Source organism: Pavona decussata, unplaced genomic scaffold (genome assembly GCF_977016875.1).
Source record: "Pavona decussata unplaced genomic scaffold, jaPavDecu1.1 SCAFFOLD_38, whole genome shotgun sequence".
NCBI classification, from domain to species: domain Eukaryota; kingdom Metazoa; phylum Cnidaria; class Anthozoa; order Scleractinia; family Agariciidae; genus Pavona; species Pavona decussata.
In genome coordinates, this window is record NW_028145460.1 from 5797913 (window position 1) to 5816942 (window position 19030).

At 39.2% G+C, this 19030-nt stretch overlaps 1 protein-coding gene across 1 annotated transcript; it reads right to left on the bottom strand.

The window, feature by feature from the left end:
* Positions 1-2219: 2219 nt before the first annotated feature.
* On the bottom strand, positions 2220-17188 carry LOC146483816 (transient receptor potential cation channel subfamily A member 1-like). The gene is made up of 10 exons (XM_085105985.1): positions 16475-17188; positions 14236-14579; positions 13032-13344; positions 10280-10607; positions 9681-9877; positions 8550-8876; positions 6052-6895; positions 5034-5237; positions 3371-3552; positions 2220-2711 (listed from the first exon to the last, which is right to left on the bottom strand). Exons 1-10 carry the CDS (start codon positions 16801-16803, stop codon positions 2474-2476), a joined length of 3306 nt encoding a protein of 1101 aa, XP_084962111.1. The 5' UTR covers positions 16804-17188; the 3' UTR covers positions 2220-2473.
* Between the last annotated feature and the right edge of the window lie 1842 nt (positions 17189-19030).

Below are 19030 nucleotides of genomic sequence, written 5' to 3' on the forward strand. Positions count from 1 at the left end.
ATGACCAGGTGTTCCTCTTGTCCCAGATGCACCTGACCCCTTGTACTTTTCCTTCAACCATTCAGTCATATCATTCTCGCAGGATAATAAAGGAACCATTCCTGTTTCGTGCGGAGCCCATGCGGTGGCACCGAACTGATCACTTACCCCTTCAAAGGAACAAAGTGCCATCGTGAAATTACCCTTGAATTTCTCACTCCTGATAAAACATAGCCGCGAAACGGAAGAAGAACGTAACCTCGGTCCAGTCCCCACTCTCTCCTATGTCCAAAATGGCGGGCCAGTTGATTTTGCATCATCTCAATGCCCTGGCCTCGTTTGGTTATTGTATTTAGCAACACAAGTTTTTTTTTTTTACTATCGAGCTCTCCTAACTGTGCATTCCTTCTTGACGGATGGTTTCATTTACTCCGCTCTAGAGGACTCTGAAGAAACGGGTCACATCGGCACTGCTATAAACTGCAGCTCGTATATCTCTACGTAAGTTTATACATCTATGTATGCATGGCCATGCTCCTTTACTGGTGGGTATTTACAAGAACTGTTCAGGCTGTTAACAGACATAGATTATATGCTAACGGACGTTTTCGTTAAGCTAACTTTATCTTGTGATCATAATAAAAATCAGGCCTCAGACAAAATATAGAGACTTTCCATGCTTGGAGCAACAGAGAAGAATTATGACTTGGAACTGAATATTAATCAATGAAAAATTCAAGCATCGTTTAAAAAGATTGTTATATCGAGGTTAGGCCTTCATCATTTGTGCTGTTTGATGGGTACTAGGTTTTCAAAGTACAAACTAAACATTGTTTTGCTAAATCAGGGTATTTGTTGTGCTAATCAAAGGCCTTTAAGAGCAATTGTAAGGTAAGAATCAGAGTATTTCTAAACAAAAAAACTGATTTGGCTTTAGCAATTCATTTTCATTGATCAAATACAGAATAAGGGCTTCATGTCAACAATTTGGTTTGTTTATGGCGTGAATTATGCTGAAAATTCCATTTTGCATGACCTTATAGAGGCATGGAGTGTCTGTGAAAAAAATTCAACAAACCGTGATAAGCCAAATTTTTCTCAACTGATTTTGATAGTTGGGTCACTAAAGTAAATAACGGTTTAGGTACGGATGTTATGCAAGAAGGCAGGTAGATACATTGATTTTTTGAAAAATAGCAATTTTGAGTTGTAATTTTGACATTAATTTTGGCTTAACTCTAGCCCCAGGCTCCTCTCTGTCCAATACCTTGAGGGCAATGTTGCATGCATGAAATGAAAGCTCTATTATAGTAATATTCATGGTCAAATTCATTTGGCAGCACAATTTACCAGTTGGGTTTTATGGCACTTTCAAAATGACCCCTGAAAGGCTGGATTTTTTGTGCTCAAAGGGCAAAAAATGAGACCCCCCCCGAAACTCTAAAACTTAAAGTCAGAGAAGTGAGCCAAATTGGCTTTTTAAATATCTCATGGCAACCAACTTCTGTGCCAAGTTTCAACCAAATCGGTTGACCACAAGTTTTGGCCCCTGGAACACTTTCTCAGACAATGACACTTAAAGGATATCAACTACTTTTGAGTAATATCTACTAGTAGAAGAAAGGATGTCTTTGTATCCCCAAACTCAAGGCAGAGTGTTCCAAGCCGATGGTGAAAATCTATGTGAACTTCAGAGTCGCCCGGCTAGTCCTCTTCGCTAATTATTTTCTGACCAATCAAAAGCGGGAAATTCAAATGCTTCTGCAACTGGTGCGGTAATAGTATTTGCCCGGGGGCTCTCCCGTTCTTATAGTAAACTTTCGCCCACTTCTACTAGTAGAAGAAAGGATATCTTTGTATCCCAAAACTATATGTTTTGAAGAAATTCTATGCAGTGTGTTCCAAGCCGATGGTGAAAATCTATGTGAACTTCAATGCGTCACTCCTTAGGTTGTTTCTGCAACTGGTTCGGTAAGAGTAATTGCCCAGGGTCTCTCCCTTTCTTATAGTAAACTTTCGCCCACGAAGATCCCTTTTACCCACTTAATGCCCTAGGGTCTCCGAGGATGAGACTTCACCGATGCCCGAGATTTTAAGGTTGTCGAGATTCGGCGCGAGTAATTTGGGCACACTACCGAAATTTGGGGATGCGTGCCGATATTTTTGCGCGTCCAAATGGAGCTTGATGTCGACACAGAACTGAAGAGATACGAAGAGACCACTAACAAACAAAAATCGAATACTTGTAGCTTCGACTGGTTTAATGGTTGATAATCGTATTACTTGCTAAAGTTTACAACTCGCACAAAATATAAAAAACTATTGACCCTGTTCAAACTAAAGTTTCACTTCTCGAGCGTTTGCCTTTGAATCGGCTGCCGATGGTCACGTGAGGAGCACAACGGGAAAAAAATTAAGACTTCATGCTCACTGTGTTTGTCAACGATCTTGTAGAAGAAGGATTTGCCATCCGAAATATTGGATTCTACAAAGGCTACAGGCTGACATTCCTCGAGGCATCCTCAGCATCACTATGTTGAGTATCAACCCCAACTCTGGCAGCCACAGCTAGCAGGATATTCATTTGCTCATGCATGGCGTCCATGATTGACGCCTGACGTTGCTTGGTCTTCATCATTTCCTTAGTGAGGACCTCCAGCCTCTCTTCATCTTCTTTTATTTCCGATTTAATGTCTTCATCGTCGAGATCTTTGTCTTCAAAGGCATACTTCCTGTTTCGGAGAAGAAAGATAAAAAACGTTATATACGTTTCAGCGTCTACGGCCTTACGACTGATCCTACCTTGATTATTTTGGCTTTGTCTGGGGCTATTGAGGAAATGGTCTTCCTGAAAAACTCTTATCTACAAAGTAAGATCAAGTGATTATTGGATGACTTTGGCGCGAGAGATACGTTACCCTACTCGCGTTCGATAACTTTTTCGGAATAATGATGAACCTAATAGCCTCTACCATTCTCATTTCAGGTCACTATACAATGACATATCTGCATAACGTTGCTCACATACGGCCAATCGAACGCATTCTTAATATACAAAACCGTCGTCAACAATATTTGATTTGTTCATACTCCCAAGCTTAAGTAGGCAATAGAAGATCAGTTCTCTGGAACAAACTCACTGCAGAGGCAATTTAACAATTTGCTGTAATTTAACATCAGCCAGCTGTATTTTTAATTTGTTCTGGAAAGTTACTATTAATTTAAGGATTGCATTCTTTCAGATTCGCCACGATGAAGTTACGGGGATCTGGGTTATCTACTACGCACTTATTATTTTCATGACTTCTCCCCAATTTACATTTTTCCTTTCTTACTTTACAACATTGTCAAATGTTTACTGGTCTTTTCTATGGTACTATAAAATACTTACTGTGGAGAAATTTTTTTTGCCACTCTTCGCCCAGTTACTACCATCTGAGGCCTGTGCAAACGGCGGGTGATGCATTTTGGAAAGTTTCGTTCGATTCCGACGACGAAGTTAATGATTTTCCCCTTGTTACTCAGAAATGCGTGTCTCTGAACTGATTCTATGTCGCCAACTGCTAAACCAACCTGTAAAAGACATTCATAAAGTTAAAGGATGTTTCTTAATTCACTGATTACCAAAGGTTGGTTTACACTCTAAGATTTCTTAATCCGACTGTTGCAGAGATCGAATCGTAAGTGTACAAAGCTTTTTCATAAATGGCGGCCAATTATTAGTCTTTTATTCCTATGAAAATTAGCCTTACTAACCTCGTTAGTGTGTGCAAAACTTCAACAGAATCTTTACTCTAAAATGAGGTAAAAACGACTAATTAACGTATATTAAGAAAGAATAATAAATCGGCCACCATTTATGAAAAAGGCACATGCTGACACCCGATTTAGGACCGATTTGTGAAATGAAAATCGACCTGATTCAGAAAATCTCTTGCAGTGCAACAAATATTTTCAAGTCGGACTGAGAAAGAAAGACCTTTAAATTGTTTCCTCGTCATCTTTGAAAAATGATAACGTCTGCAACTAGTCACATATCCTGTTCTTCTTTTTTTTTTTTTTTTTTTTTTAATAAAACAGTTATTACACTCACGCTTGTTTGATATAACATGATCATAACCACTGGGTGAGCGCTATGCGCTTTGTTTGCAGTCTATCATACCCAACGCGCGCACTTGGAATAACTGTTTTTTGTGCAAAAAAGAAAAAGACGGTAAAGCTATCAAGTTAGAACCACTTCACACGACCTTAAAGGGACACTGGCACGGATTGACATGCAAAGCACTGAGCTGTTTCTTGACCACAATAAATGGCTTAAAAACTGTGAAGGATTGTGAAGTCGGAAGAGGGCCAACGAGGAGAAACTCCTCATTCATCGCGTAGCATTTCTCCGAAACAGCGCATGTAGCGTCGAACGTTGGTCACAAATTATCCGCTAGGTCCGGGAAATAATCTGACAAGAAATGCTATAGGCAAAGCAAGACTAAAATATAATTTCTGTCCTAAATATCCTCTTAAGACATCTTTTCCAGCCACGTCTTAGCTCGACCTCTTACGCAAACCGCTCCCCACCGAGTTTTCCCGCCTTTTTGCTTGAACCATGGTTATTTTTTCGCATGGGGACGTCTTTTAAAATTAGGCGAATCAAACTTGAAAACATTGGGAGTAAAGTTTTTCAACTTTGGATGTAAAACTCATGCATAAGCCGATCATAACAGTTTCCCTTTAAGTTTGAAGTTGACAGAGGATAAACTGATATCTGTTACTTACCATCATGTCATCAATTGTCCCTTTTTTTGCGGAATGCTTTTGAACGGAAGCCGACTTTCCCGAACGTGCAATAAGATTCTATCCGCGCTAAGTTATTTTCATAACTTAGCACGCTGGCATGATAAATAATTACCTTGGAAGTAGATCGAAAGAATATGACTTGGACAGTAATTTATCTGATTTAGTTTCCATTGTCATTTTACACCGAAACGCCCCAGCACGTCAGTCTTTTTATATTTTTGGTTTAGTGCATAATTAAACAATTTAGTTATCCGTTCACTTACCAGAAGGTTCGTCAAAATAATTGGCATGGCAAATATGAAGAGACCCATGAAAATGATCGACGATTCCTGATAAGGAAGTAGGGGAGCCTTCGTTTCTGGATTCGTTGCATTCAAACTGTCCACCATCACAGTGTTATAATCAAGCTCGCCAAGAGTCATCTTCAGCACCTGCATTAGCGCCATTTCAAAAGAACTGAAGGCGTCCTAAGAAACGAGAAAGCGAACCTTTTTTTCATGCCTGGAAAGAATCCAGCCATTCACAATGGCTAAAAGCCCCCAATATGTAAGGAAAAGGTCATATCTATGAAGAGGCATATAGATCAGCTCAACCCTCAATCTATTAGTGACTGAAGAACAGTTATTAGGTTGTTCTCGCGAAATAAAAGTTGTTATGACATTTTTCTCAAACGTCCTGTGATTGTCTACTACTAGATATTATAAGGTAAGCTCGTCTCTCTGGCGATGGCTCATTTTTCTGTTATCAATTTTTAAAGAGGATAATAACAAAATTTAAAAAACGAGGTAAAAAATATAGGTAACCATGCTCGTTTAGGAGAAAATAACTATTTATTAATTGAGTGAGCATTGCATCAAGCAAAACACGTCATTTTTCCAACGTGCTCATGCCAATGACGCAATAAATTATGCACAGTAGGAATGTGCAATGCAATTCAATGAAATGACGTTAAACGGAAGTGTTAGCAATGGCAAAGCATCGTATAAACAAGAGGATCGTGGAGGACTACTGGAGAAAAGGGGACTAGTAAAGAAAGACATAACAACAAGAATAATTATAAAACAATAACAGAGTTGCGCTAAACTTCTGAGTCTGGTGATTGAAATTTTAATTCTCCTTTCATTTTGTTTTTAAGCATGAATTTGACCGAGCATTCTTGCCGCCGTCATCTTTCGCAGAGGTTTGAAAAAGAACTATCTGCATTCTTTGACTAAGCGAGGGGGGTGTGGGAGGGTTTTGCATCCTTGGCTGCTAATTATCCGTTATGAAGGCCGTACTTACCTGTTCCTTAAACAGTATGAAGAAAACTACAGAGAAGCCTAAAGCAAACAGGGCGAAACAACTGATAGCCCGGAACACTGTTTTTGCCACTTGAAAAAACATAGTGACGTAGATACCGACATGATCCAAGGTTTGCATGAACAGGATTAAGTTCATGTAGCCCAGGAAGATGGCAACTGTTCCTATTTGCCAGGTAACTCGGGGATCGCCTTGGAGACTCGTCAGACTAGAAGAGGTGTAGGGAAGAATGAAGACTATAGTTGTCACGTAAAGGGCCCATTCCATTAAGTTTGTTAAATGTTTGAAGTATTCCATTCGTTGAACGCCTATTTGACAGAATTCTTTAGCCAGGTGAAGTGAAGCAAAGATGAGGATAAGATAAGGGCTCACTTTGTTGAATGAATCTGTTTTCTCGAAAATGTCGTCAAAATCGTCCCCAACGACAACGCTCTTTGGAAGTACAATCTGCTTCCGTTGCGTCAACATGAAATACGTTATGACGAATAGGAAAACTGCATATAAGGCAAGGTTTGTCCAGAAAACAAACCATCCGTATGTGCGCCATTTGATCTTGAGCAGTTTTCTGCAGAGGTCATGCACCAGGAGGTCTTTCTGTTTGTGAGTTACCATCTCCATCAACCCGAAGAAAGGCTCATGGCCCTGTCCGCTTTGATCGTCGGGGCCTGGATCAAGCAGGCAAAAATCGTACGTGATAGATTGCTGAGCTAGTGACCGCTGGATACAGCGATCCATGACTGCTTTAGCAGCACCCGGGAATCGATGAATTAGCTTTCCCATGCGGTTCTCACCATCCGGGCTTTTTGCTGACAAGATGTCTCTCCATCTGTTATAGAGAGCAACATATATAATAATGAGCGATGCCGAATGTTGAAAATGTAGTCTTTTAAAGGCTGCTTTATCAAGCAAAGCGTCTAATAAAGGTTCAACAGAGATAATAAAGGAGTGGGCTCAAGGAGGCTACCATTTGCTACTGCGCATACGTTCTGCGCATTTAATGGTTCGAAAATATGAGGGTGCCTAGTAATTCAAAGGTATTTTTGCGCAGCTTAAGACTATGCGGTAAAAGAAGATCTTAGAAATCCAAAAAGAAACAATATAATTAACAATTATTCCATGAGCGCGCGTTGGATATCCAACAAGCGTGAATGGAATAATTGTTTTATTAAATTCTCCATGTTTGGATATCGCTGTTGAAGTTTACTGAATTTTATTTTAAGTAAAAATTTCTTTCAAATTAAAACGACCGGATGTTGAGGCAACTTCCGACCAAAGCGTGCGAAAGGTCTGATGACCACATGAGACGCGCAGCTCTTTGCAAACGGAGTTGAATGAAAAATCGAAAGCGAAGAAGATCGGACACAGTCGGACATCTCAAATTCAAGAAACGTTTAAATGTACGAGTTACAACCTTTCTGAGACAAGCATTCAAGTGCTTTTGAAGTTCTAGCTGATCGAGAAGCGTAATAGTTGTGCACATTTGAGCAAATGTTTTGCTGTGTGGTGTCGAGCGAAGGACGGCTTTTTTTATGCTGAAATGAATTCCTCGCAGACGTTTTAAAACACTTCAGGCAAGTCCAGTTGTACGAGGTACATCCTCACTGAGACAAGCATTCAGTGCAAGTTTTTAATACTCAAGCTTATCGAGAAGCGTAAGAGCTGTGCACATTTGTGCAAATGTTTTGCTGAGTGGTGCCGAGCGACGGAAACGAACATTATGGCTGCCGCTCGTACGGATTTCATATATGAACTTTTCCTGAAGTCCTCGTAAATGCGTAAAAAAATAAAGGCAGGCATAAAGCTCTTCCTGAGAAATTTCTTCGATCGGTTTTAACCTCTTACCACCAGGATTTGCAAGCCATCCTGAAATTTTTGAAGGTGACCGGTTGTTATTCTTGTTGTTGTTGTTATGAGATCTAAATCGTAAAATCTTGCAATTTTAAAGATTTTAAAGGAAACTTCAGAGATACGTACCAGTAAATAGTGTCATATCGAACTTTGTGGTTTTTGTTGTTGTTATATTGAGGTGGAATTGTCTGATATTTCTTTGTTTTCTTTTTTTTTTCCTTTATTTTTCCGAAGAAACTTTCGCTTCTCGCCGAAAAAAAAAAATTAGCTTAGCGACACCTGGAGTTATCGTTTTCTATATAAGGTCAAACTACGGTATATGAGCTGATAACCGGAATTTAGTGAACCAATCAGAACGCTGGAAATGCAATATCCGAGGCTGAGAATTTAATGATAATATATAGCATCTTTGTCCACACTGAAGCTTAATTATTTCTGAAAATGCGTGAGTACCCCCCTGCAATTTCATTTTTGCATTCCAGAAATACTTGCTAAGAGATACTCTTCCCCCACATAGCCATAAACAGCGCAAAAGTACCTCTGTATTAGAAGGTACCTCCCTTAATTCGCGAATTTTATTAATGAATGTACATGATAAGAACGATTTCACGTGCCCTAACTTGATTCGTTACCTTGAATTTTTAATGATTGCCATGACAACTGCCTCCTGCTGATTTTCAATAGCTACATCGAGACAATTCAATCCATTGTTTTCGGGGTTTAAGCTTGCTTGCCGATCTAGAAGGATATTCACAGCATCCACGTGGCCTCTCGCCGCTGCTATCAGCAGTGCAGTGTTTCCGGTTTGGTCCGCATGGTCTACATTTGCCTTTATTTCAAGGAACATTCGGATCAAGCCAGCTGAGCCATTTTTGGCGGCAAACAAAAGGGGGGTCCAGCCGTAAACGTCAAGACTGTCAACTTCAGCGCCCATTTGGATAAGAATGGAACAAATTCTCCTGTTGCAATAATAAGGTGAAACAGTTGTTTTCGTCCTCTAATATTGTTATGATCAGTTTAGTCCTTTGACGTGTGCCATACATTGGATTTTTTCCAAAACTGGTCTCGCGGCGTTAGGATATAATTGTGGCTTTAGAAATTGTTGCCTACCTCCGGTGATAAAGGGAGTTGACTGTATCCTGACTGTATACATACCATACCATACCATACCATACCATACCATACCATACCATACCATACCATACCATACCATACCATACCATACCATGCCATACCATACCATACCATACCATACCATACATCATAAAGTTATAGCTTGCGGGGTCGTCTAAAAACTTAATAAAAACTACGATTTTCATACTAAAGTAATACTAAAAAATAATATGCTAATACTAATAACAGTCTAGTGGCAATAAAAATGTAATTCCTCTCTCGAAATCTTTGAGGGGATTCATCTAAAAGTCAAGGTCCTTCAGGGCGTGCGTTCTTCGAACTTTCCTTGCATACCCTCCTGTGGTGTTAGCATTTTGAAAAGCTTTCCAAACAATGGATCCCCTGTGTGCAACTAAATTTTTCATGTAGTATGTTTCGAAGCGCGATACAACAAGTTTATGGCAACTCCGTAGATTGTCCTTAGTAACCCGTCTGTTAATAATGTTTGTTATACATGACATGCAGTGTCGCATCATTGTACATAAATAAATAATAACAACTCTTCATCAACATGGCCTGAATGACTCTTGATTCATCAACTTTCATTATTCTTTGTCTGCGCGATACGTTTATAGCATACTGTGACTTACCCTCTTCCATTCAATGCCGCGAAATGCAGCGGTGTTCGATCATCAGGATCCTTTTGAGATACAGATGCGAGGGATGCTTTGACAAGAGCTTCAACATGGCGCTCCTTTCCAGATTCTGCGGCTATGTGTAGTGGCGTTTTTCCAGCACCATCTTTAAGCAAGCAGTTTGCTTTCTTTTGTAACAAAACGTCAAGGATCTAGAAGTGTTAAAGAAAACATAGCGGTCAAAGACAGTGTTGTCTTAGTTTTAACATTAAGATCTCTTAGTAGATCGGTTTGATCCTATAAAAGAAGAAATCCATCACAATTCTATCTTTTGAAGGAGGTTGCAGTTGCATTTCAGAACATATTTATAAACATTGTTAAATGTGCGTGGAATACGGTTGGCTTAAGATGTCAGTGAAATGGGAAAATGTATCATTTTTAGATGTAAAAGCTGCTGTCGTGTAGACGTACTTTAACCGGAAACAGAAACCAGGGTAACCACAGGTTGATGAAAATAATAGCTACTCATGATCAAGCGCCTTTCTTTCAATACATTGGAATCCTTGCGCTGTAAACGTGTTAAAATATCAACAAACCAGACAAATCTGTCTTACCCGTATGTTAGAAGATGAAGCTGCGTAGTGAAGAGGCACCCTTTCATGCACATCTGGGACATTGGCAAGTCCCAACCCAGACTTCTCCAGCAACATTCTTAGCACGATCTCTTTTTCGTTTTCTACAGCCAGGTGAATACAGGAACGCTGGCATTTATCACGAGCCATGATGTCAGCTCCGGAATCCAGAAGTAACTGGGCACTTTTTGTCTGGCCAGCGGCTACGGCACATAGAAAAGGTGTCAATCCATTGGCGTCCTTAGAGTCCACTGCTGCACAGTTCCTCAGTAGAATTTCAAGGCATTCTGGGGTTCCAAAGGATGCCGCACTACAATGGGTGAAAAAAATTGTAATTTTTAGATCATATGTTTGGTTTGTCATGATAAATAAAGGCAAGAGCTTCATCCTGTCTTGATAAAGGTAAATTCCTTTTTCAGAGCAAATTGATTCGCTCTGACGAAGGGCTAACGCTCGAAACGTCAGCACTCGAATCTCTTTACTGTGGCTAATTTACCTTTAGTTATCAACTCTGCTGATAAACCAAACATTGGTTTGCACTCCTCACCGGTGCAGCGCCACAGTTTCTTTAGAGACTAAGCCCATTATATCCCCTGTATCTCTAACCGATCAAGGTTCAAGTTAGTGTTAACATGTCTGGATTTCTTGCAAGGAAGATACCCTCTACGGATCTACCATATCAATAGAGAGATTAATTAAGCACCACGTAAACGGCAGAAATGACCACGTGACCATGTTTATCCTTCATTTGTCGCTCGCTGTTTTCAGTTTTTTTTCAGAAAAATTGAGTAGTTTTGCGTTAGAATCAAAGGCCAGAATTATCTCGTACTATTTTCATCTACGTACTCATATTTTCAAGAAAACAATGCGAATCTCACGTTTGCCGTTTGCCGTAAACGTGGTGCTAAATCTCTCTAATAAATTCTTAAGTGAACGTGAAGCTTTTAATTTGTTTAAAAGAACGTATAAATATTATAATAAAACGTAAAAGAAGTGTGTATCTGACATTGCTCGTGCAAATACATGCGTAAATACATGCATAAATATCTAGTGAAATTAAGAATTCTGATTAACATTATGTCACGAACAACGTGTAATATTGGTTCGCTTGATCAAAATATAATAGCGTTTTTAACCAATTTACTAGTTATTGATTAAATTCGGTAGATAATTTTCAATCATTTGTTGTAATGGATACTTTCCAGTATCGACGGAAAATCGTAATTGGATCAAGTGCAAGGAAATTAATTCAAGCAGCTGGTTCAAGTGTGTGCATTTCAGAAATTCATTTATTGTCTCTTGAAAAAACGGCAAACAACTTAAAAGGTGCGGCTTCTGCAACTAGACTACTAAAGGACAAGTTTAGTAGCCAAGGTTACGATTAGAAAATCTAGCCATGCATGCCTCGACAGAACATCGAATTTGACATATTCTGTAAAATATTGACCGTTAGTTCTGCCTTTTTAGTTTAAAAGGAACAGGAAAAAACGAACATGTTCGTTATGACCTGGCGATGGACTTATCTTAATTGCCTCGGGTTACATAAATGCAAAGTAACCAGACGTATTAATTTCCGGCTGTTGCTTCTCCCGGAAACTACGTCTGCCTCCGCAGGCTATTATCCTTGGGAATATGAACAAATTACAGAGCGCCCTTGTCTTTCCGCCGTCATGTTGTTATTTCGCCTTGCGTATTGATTTTACTCTTCAGACACGTTCCGTTCTTGCAGAGAATATAAATTTATCATTATGATGTTGTTTCTTTTTTGGAAGGACGGTGGTTGAGCGCCAAGTCAAGTCTTAATGATTCGATTTTGTATTGTGAATTTTGATACATTTTTTCGATCGTCTAACTATAGGAAAATTCTCATGACATTGTTACAGCGTTTACCAATGGCACGCGACCTACAGCATTGAAAAGAGTCGGATAAAGTTGCGTTTTGGTGGACGTCAATCAAAGAAAAGCCGTTGAAATTATTTTTAATTCTGACAAGATTCCTAGGTAACCCTGCAAGAAACTAAGAATTTTACCTCGCTAAGAGAAGGTAAACTTTATTTAAATTGATTCTCCAGCGCAAATAAAAGGTATTTTTTAATTAAAAATTTCGATTTTCACTGCACGTGATAATTTGCTCACTTGCACGCATCGCTGATTTAATTGTCAGGTGTAGCGATATTTCAAATGTTTCGTAAAGAAATATGGCTTCGTCTAAACAATGCGCACTTTTTAGATAACCTGTTTTGGAAATCAACTTTCAGAAAGTTTACCATCCGTCAGCGGATAAAACTGTCAATTTCTTCGTTCTGTTGCCTTGAAATGTTCTCAGAATTCAAAACAATTTCAACGGCTTTTCTTTGGTTGACGTCCACCAAAACGCAACTTTATCGGAGTCTTTTGAAGGCGATAGGTCGCGTGTTATTGGTAACCGCTGTAAGTTCTGGAAAAGAGATAAGAAACTTAACTACCATAGTAAATAACTTGTACGATTAATTCAGTCAAAAAAAAAATAACATAAAATAAAATAAAATAAAATAAAATAAAATAAAATAAAATAAAATAAAATAAAATAAAATAAAATAAAATAAAATAAAATAAAGTAAAACAACTTTATTACTGAACCTCCCATAAGCGGGCACCTTTCTTAGGTAGAACCTTGAATGTGGTTTCACGGGTGTTCACCAGTGGGAGGTTGTGTACTCTGTTATTTAGTCACAATACTTTAAATTTACGGTACCCGTGAAGAGGGGTTTTCTGCTTGAAGTCTTTGGAAGATGTTTCTGCTCCTTGTTTGATGAGAAATTCCAAGATCTCTCTATTCTTCCCAATTGCTGCTACGTGCAAAGGCGTGTGAAGGCTCTTATTCGGTATGTTAACGTCAGCCCCACTCTGTATAAGGACCTGGCATGTGGTCTCGGTTCCTGCCTGGACAGCTATGTGCAATGCGGTGTTCTGGCCAGCATCTTTCTGGTTAATATACCGGTAAAACTCTGGCAAATCCATATTTGATTTCATCACGTCACCAGGGTGACCTAAATGCGTCTTGAGGACTGAAGTAAAATCAGAACAAAGGATGAAAATGAGATTTGTACAAATGTTTGTCATATTTCTTCTTGATGTAGTCGTAACAGAGAGTTCCCAAGACAAAACGACCAAAGGTGAGCTGATGAAACAGTAGACTTGCACCTTTCAAAAGCTTTATTTAAACTCGATCCTGATAATTTAGAGCTGCATTGTTTTTTTAGGGCTAGGACCATTGTCCTGGTTTTCGTTCTTTTGTTCTCTCGACCAACCATGTGAGACGTTTGAAACGGTACAGGTTGCCCGTTGCCCCTAGTGAGAGAATCATTGGTGAGGTTCTACAGGAACGGAGAAGGCGTCATCGTGATCATAAGGTCCAACAAGCTACTTACTTACAAAATGATCCAAAAGGTCATTAGTATAATAGACGCCAAAAACTGAAGTGATTCAGAGCAATCTTCTCTACTTTAAAGCCGAAAGCAGGTCTGGATGGATTTAACGGCACGGTAGCTGAGTGTTAAATCGTGTTACAGTCGACATTTAGAATTCCCACAAACTCGTGAGTATTCGGTGTGATCCTTATACTTTTTGAAATGTAAGAGAATGTATACCCATTTTGGAAAAAATTTTCAACTATATATTTTAGACAATGCAAATTCGAATATAAATTTCAAATTTGTTTTGTCAATATTCCATTATATGTTGTCACACGGACTATACGATGCTTACAGCTCAGTACCTAGAAGGAAATGTTTGGCGCCAGTAGGCCAAGATTCCTTTAAAGAGCTTGTTTAACTTTCTGTAAGAGGGAGCTGCCTTTCAGTTATATAAAGGTTCCTCTACATGGAAGAAGAGGTTTGGACTGTATGTTTCAAACGTAATCTAAACTAGACGGTGGGTTAACTGCCTCACTGGCTTACCTGACTGAACAATCAATGACACAATGTTCGGATTGCCACTAGCTGCCGCTAGATGAAGGCAATTCTGACCCTTTGCCGTAGTTATGGTAACACTAGCTTCCTTCTTTACGAGATCTTTACAAATCTCCTCGTATCCTCGACTGATCGCCATCTGAAGAGCCGTCATTCCTTGCTGGTCAGTTGCGTCAATTAGTAGGTTTCTGTCGTTCAGCAGTCGCTGGACAATCTGTCTGTGGCCAAACTGCGCTGCAAAGTGAAGAGTGGTACAAGAGCTGTGCTTCGATGTAGTGTTTGGTTTCGCTCCTTTCTTCAGGAGAGAGTCAAGGGCTTCTAGGGAATTCGATCTGTAAGAGATGACACTACTTTTATTACACATTTTTATCAGTTCTCATTGGCTGAGAGCACATAGTTGATTCTCGCTGGCATCGAATTGTGTTGCCACATCTATATCGTGTAAACATTCAGTCAGACTTGTAAGTGCAGAAGTGACGTTCTACCGTGTCAGGCAAATCCTCGGAGACACAGGGGCTCATTTTGTCGGGACGGGGCAAAGATTTCACGGGAAAATCGGGACACGTCCTGTGAACATCTCAAGTCCCGATTTCGCCCGTGAAATCTGCGCGCGTCCCGACTATCTGCCTCTCGCAGCTAGCATCAGTGAGAAATAAAGAAATAACAAGATCCCGTAATCCGGCATTGTAAAGGAAAAAGCTACAAAACGCAAAGTTTGGTCCAAAATAATGCCTTAGGAAAACACGTTGTCGATTCAGTTAATTTTTGCCCGGCATTGACTTATTAAGGCCGTAATTTTGTGTTACCTTGGACCTCAGCTTCCTTAACCTTCCAGTTTTGGTCCAAAACATTGAAAAGCAATTCTCCCTATCATGCTGAGCCAACCTCATACAATATTTCGAAATTGGTTGACTCCCGCAAGCGATGACTTGGTTAAGCTCAAGTCAATTTCTATTAATGTTATTAATTCTACGTATCGTGCTGAGTCAACCTCATACAACTGATTCATTATTTTAAAATTTGCAAAATTAGTTGACTCCTCAGTGCAAGCAAAGATTTAGGTGACTCAAGTCAATTTTGTAATAAATCCTTCCATCAATAAATCAATCTGTTTGTCAAGAACACTTGACGTGGATTGCTAAAAGACAGCAGGTATTGGCGAGCTAGGCCATGTTTTATGCAAAGTTTACACATGCCACTTCCTGAGCAGTAGTCAGGTTCAAATTATACTATTTGGTGATAAAGAGAAAAGCCGAGTAACGTAATAAGGAAATTCAAGAGAGGATTGATTCTCTCTCAACCCTTGTTTCGTCTTGGCTCGTTTTGGTTGTTAGCTGTTGAACCAGTGCAAGGAAAGATTCCCCATATGTAAATTAAAAAGTGGCATTAACGGCTCTAAAATTGGAATTTGTAGGGTGCATGCTGCATCCAAAACTGTTGTTTTGACTGTCAACAAAATGGAACGATGACAACATCTGACGTGGAAGTTATGTCACACAGAGCCTCCATCTAGGGTCCGCCATCTTTGATTTCTCGATAATTCTACAGAATCTCCGACGAATCCATCCAAATTCACTCAAAAGTATTCAAACCTAATAACGAAACGCTAAAATGACAGAAAGATGTACAAGATACGATGACAAACTAAAGTTGGTCTTTCGAACGGCGCCTAACAAGATGTTTTTGCATTGGAAAAGAATTATCAACCTTTTGTTTGGTATAATTAATAAATGACATAAATTAAAGCTGTGACATGAATTCAACTTCAGTTTGGACGCTAACAAGTTATGCCATAACGATTCGAGCGAAAAACCGTAAACAGCAAACGTAACAAAGAAATTTTGTTAAATTTTGAGACCGTCCGGATTCTAGAAGCGAATAAATTACGGTCACTCACGTAAGGCTCCGTGTGGCGAAATGGTGTAAATATTATACCGTTACCTGCTCACTGGCTCCTAAGACTAATTTGTGCCTAGCCTTACACCAAATTCAACACTAAATTTCCGTATTTACACTTCATACCGCGCTACCGCATAATCAACCTGCGAATGCAGCCCGACTTCTCATCGGGGTCATCGTTTAGTCATTGCATGATGTCGCTACTGTGGGAGCCCCGCGAAGAAGACATCGGTGTCGCATCTTCCTGGACAATGCTCGTCCTAGAAACTTCACCTCCTTAAGTATTAATACATAAAACGAAATTTCTAAATCTATATCCGAAATTTACCTCGCAGCTACGTGAAGCGGCGTGAAGCCATCTCTGTTGTACAAATCGACGGTAGCACCGGCAGTTAACATGAACTCAATGACTTGAACTTGGTTCATTCTCGCCGCGTGATGAAGAGCGCCGTCACCATTCTGGTCCAAAATGTCCGCCTTATTTTCCTTCGTCGACAAAAACGACTGGATGTCGTCCACTTGTCCGTTGGCTGCTGCTTCAAACAGATTGTTCGCTTTGCGCAGTAACGGCTCCAACTCGAAAACAAATCCATCTGTCGAGTGGAAACCATTCACGGGGGATGTTTGTAACGGCGACGGAACAAAATCGATGTTCATTGCGACTTTCAGAGACAAACTCAAATGCCTAGGTTGCAGTCAGTAATGCAGTCTCGCTAATTGATGGCTACAAAGGACGAAGACATTACTGTAAACTATCAAGAGGGAGTTTCCTTGCAATTATCCTTCTGTACTCGCCGAAGCAGTCGATGTCTGGTTGTTGTACCATACAGATATTACATGTCCGGCTGAATTTGCATAAGTGGTTTCGTGGTTTCAATTGTATTCACAGCTTTCTCAGCTGAACTTATCCATCGCTTTTGACACCTTCACATTGTTAATGTTTTTTGACCAGTCACCGTCTTCATAAACGGTAGCTAATTTACATAACTTATTTGCTTTCGAGCTTGCGTTTATATTTACATAACAAGCAGGCTACATTTGGTAAATAAGGCTGAAAGATCAGGCGAAAAATAAATAACAATTATTCACCAAAGTGGAGGTGAATAGTGATTGATATAAATAAATAAATATCCATGACAAGCTGTATAACTAGCGGACCAGAAAATTACTTTATTTTTAAGAATATACCGACAAATGATCGGAAATTTCAAATTCTCGCGCGCCGTATGGTAAGCGATTTCTTATTGTAGAAGGTCCATCACGCTTTCTTGCGGACAAATAAAACTTTTGGGGGTACTTCAGTTTAGTTGCTCTGGTGTCATAGTTCTTCAATTGTTTTGCGAAATTCGTCTAATTGTGATATTTTGAGGACAATCTTTCAGCGGAATCAGGGACCTCGTGGCAGAGGGTATTCCTGTTCCTTGTTCCTGTTTCTGTTTGTTAGTGAGTAAATCCAAAATTAAACTTTTAAAACGCGCAAGCTTTATTTTGGGGTTTACCTCGGTGTTAAAACCTGACATATTTTTCTTTCTGTTGTAAGTTATTGTTTTCCTTTCCTGCATTGCTTTGTCGTTAGTTGTTTTGCGTCAGCTGTGAGTTTCACACCGAGGTAAAGCAAAGACTTATTTTCGATGGTCACGGGATCACGCCGGAAAAATAAACTGATGCAACCTGGCTTGCTTGATTAGATTAGAAAAGTTAAAGACCTAAAAATGTGACACTGGTTTTCTTTTTTTGTTCGCTTTTCGAAAAATATTGAGCGAAGGATACACTCTTTTCTTTTTATAATAACCTTTTTTTTATAAGAACGTCGAGGCTGAGATTAACCAAAATTTTAAGAACGTATTAAGAACATCCCTCAGGCTGAGAGTCGATTAAGAACTCTTTTATTTTGCTAATCTGTGTGTAAGGTAACAAATGTAAATTGACCAAAATACTTAAGGGCATGTTTTGTATAACATTAACAATGGTGACACACATTTCGGTTTGTCATAATCAACAGTTCTTGGTACCATATCTCAGCTGGTAATGCACTTTGATAGGTTTCCAGGTCACGTCCGCATTGATTTATGTCAATACCATGTAATTTAATAACATCTTAAGAACGTTTTCTACCTCAAATCGTTAAACAATATAAGAACGTTCAGCCTCAGGTCTAAAATTAGACGTTCTTATAAAACAAACAAACAAACAAACAAACAAAACAAAAAACAGAGTGTATCGAACGATAACGCCACCCGTCTGATTTATGCCTCATGACTCGGCATGTAATGTTACTGACATGTCAACATTTGCAGTAAAGGGGCAATGCCACCTATTTTCTACTTTGAGTAGCCAAAGATAAATTTGTATCAACGAATACGTAAAAAGGTGTTAGTTTAACAGGATTATCTTTGGCTGCAGATTGAGGTGGATTGCAACTTGAAAAAAATGGCCAATTTTTGCAAGTTCTCGATCCATGTTCACTGGAAAATTTGCTAGAACTACTTCTGGTTTGTTTTCCCCCGCTAGAAATTATTACAGTAACCTTCTTAGCAATTGACTGATGCATATGAAGAATTAAACTGCAGAAAATTTCTAAATTATACTGCTACAATATAACAATAATAACCTTAATATTCTTTTTTTCCATATATGTGCATGTGCACAACAATCAGATATAAAGAAAATAACTCTCGGATTCCGGCCTTTGCGGAAAAAGCTGAAAATGTTTGAAGGTTAAACTGAGACTGAAGTTTCTAAAAACATCGAGGATATCAGTTTCATGCTCTCTTGATTATTATAGCGGAGCTATAATTTGTATTGACACTGACCGAAACGTCGTCACTTTTTATGGCTTTCTCGTGGATTTTAAGAACATTTTGGCGTTCAATTTTGTCATAAA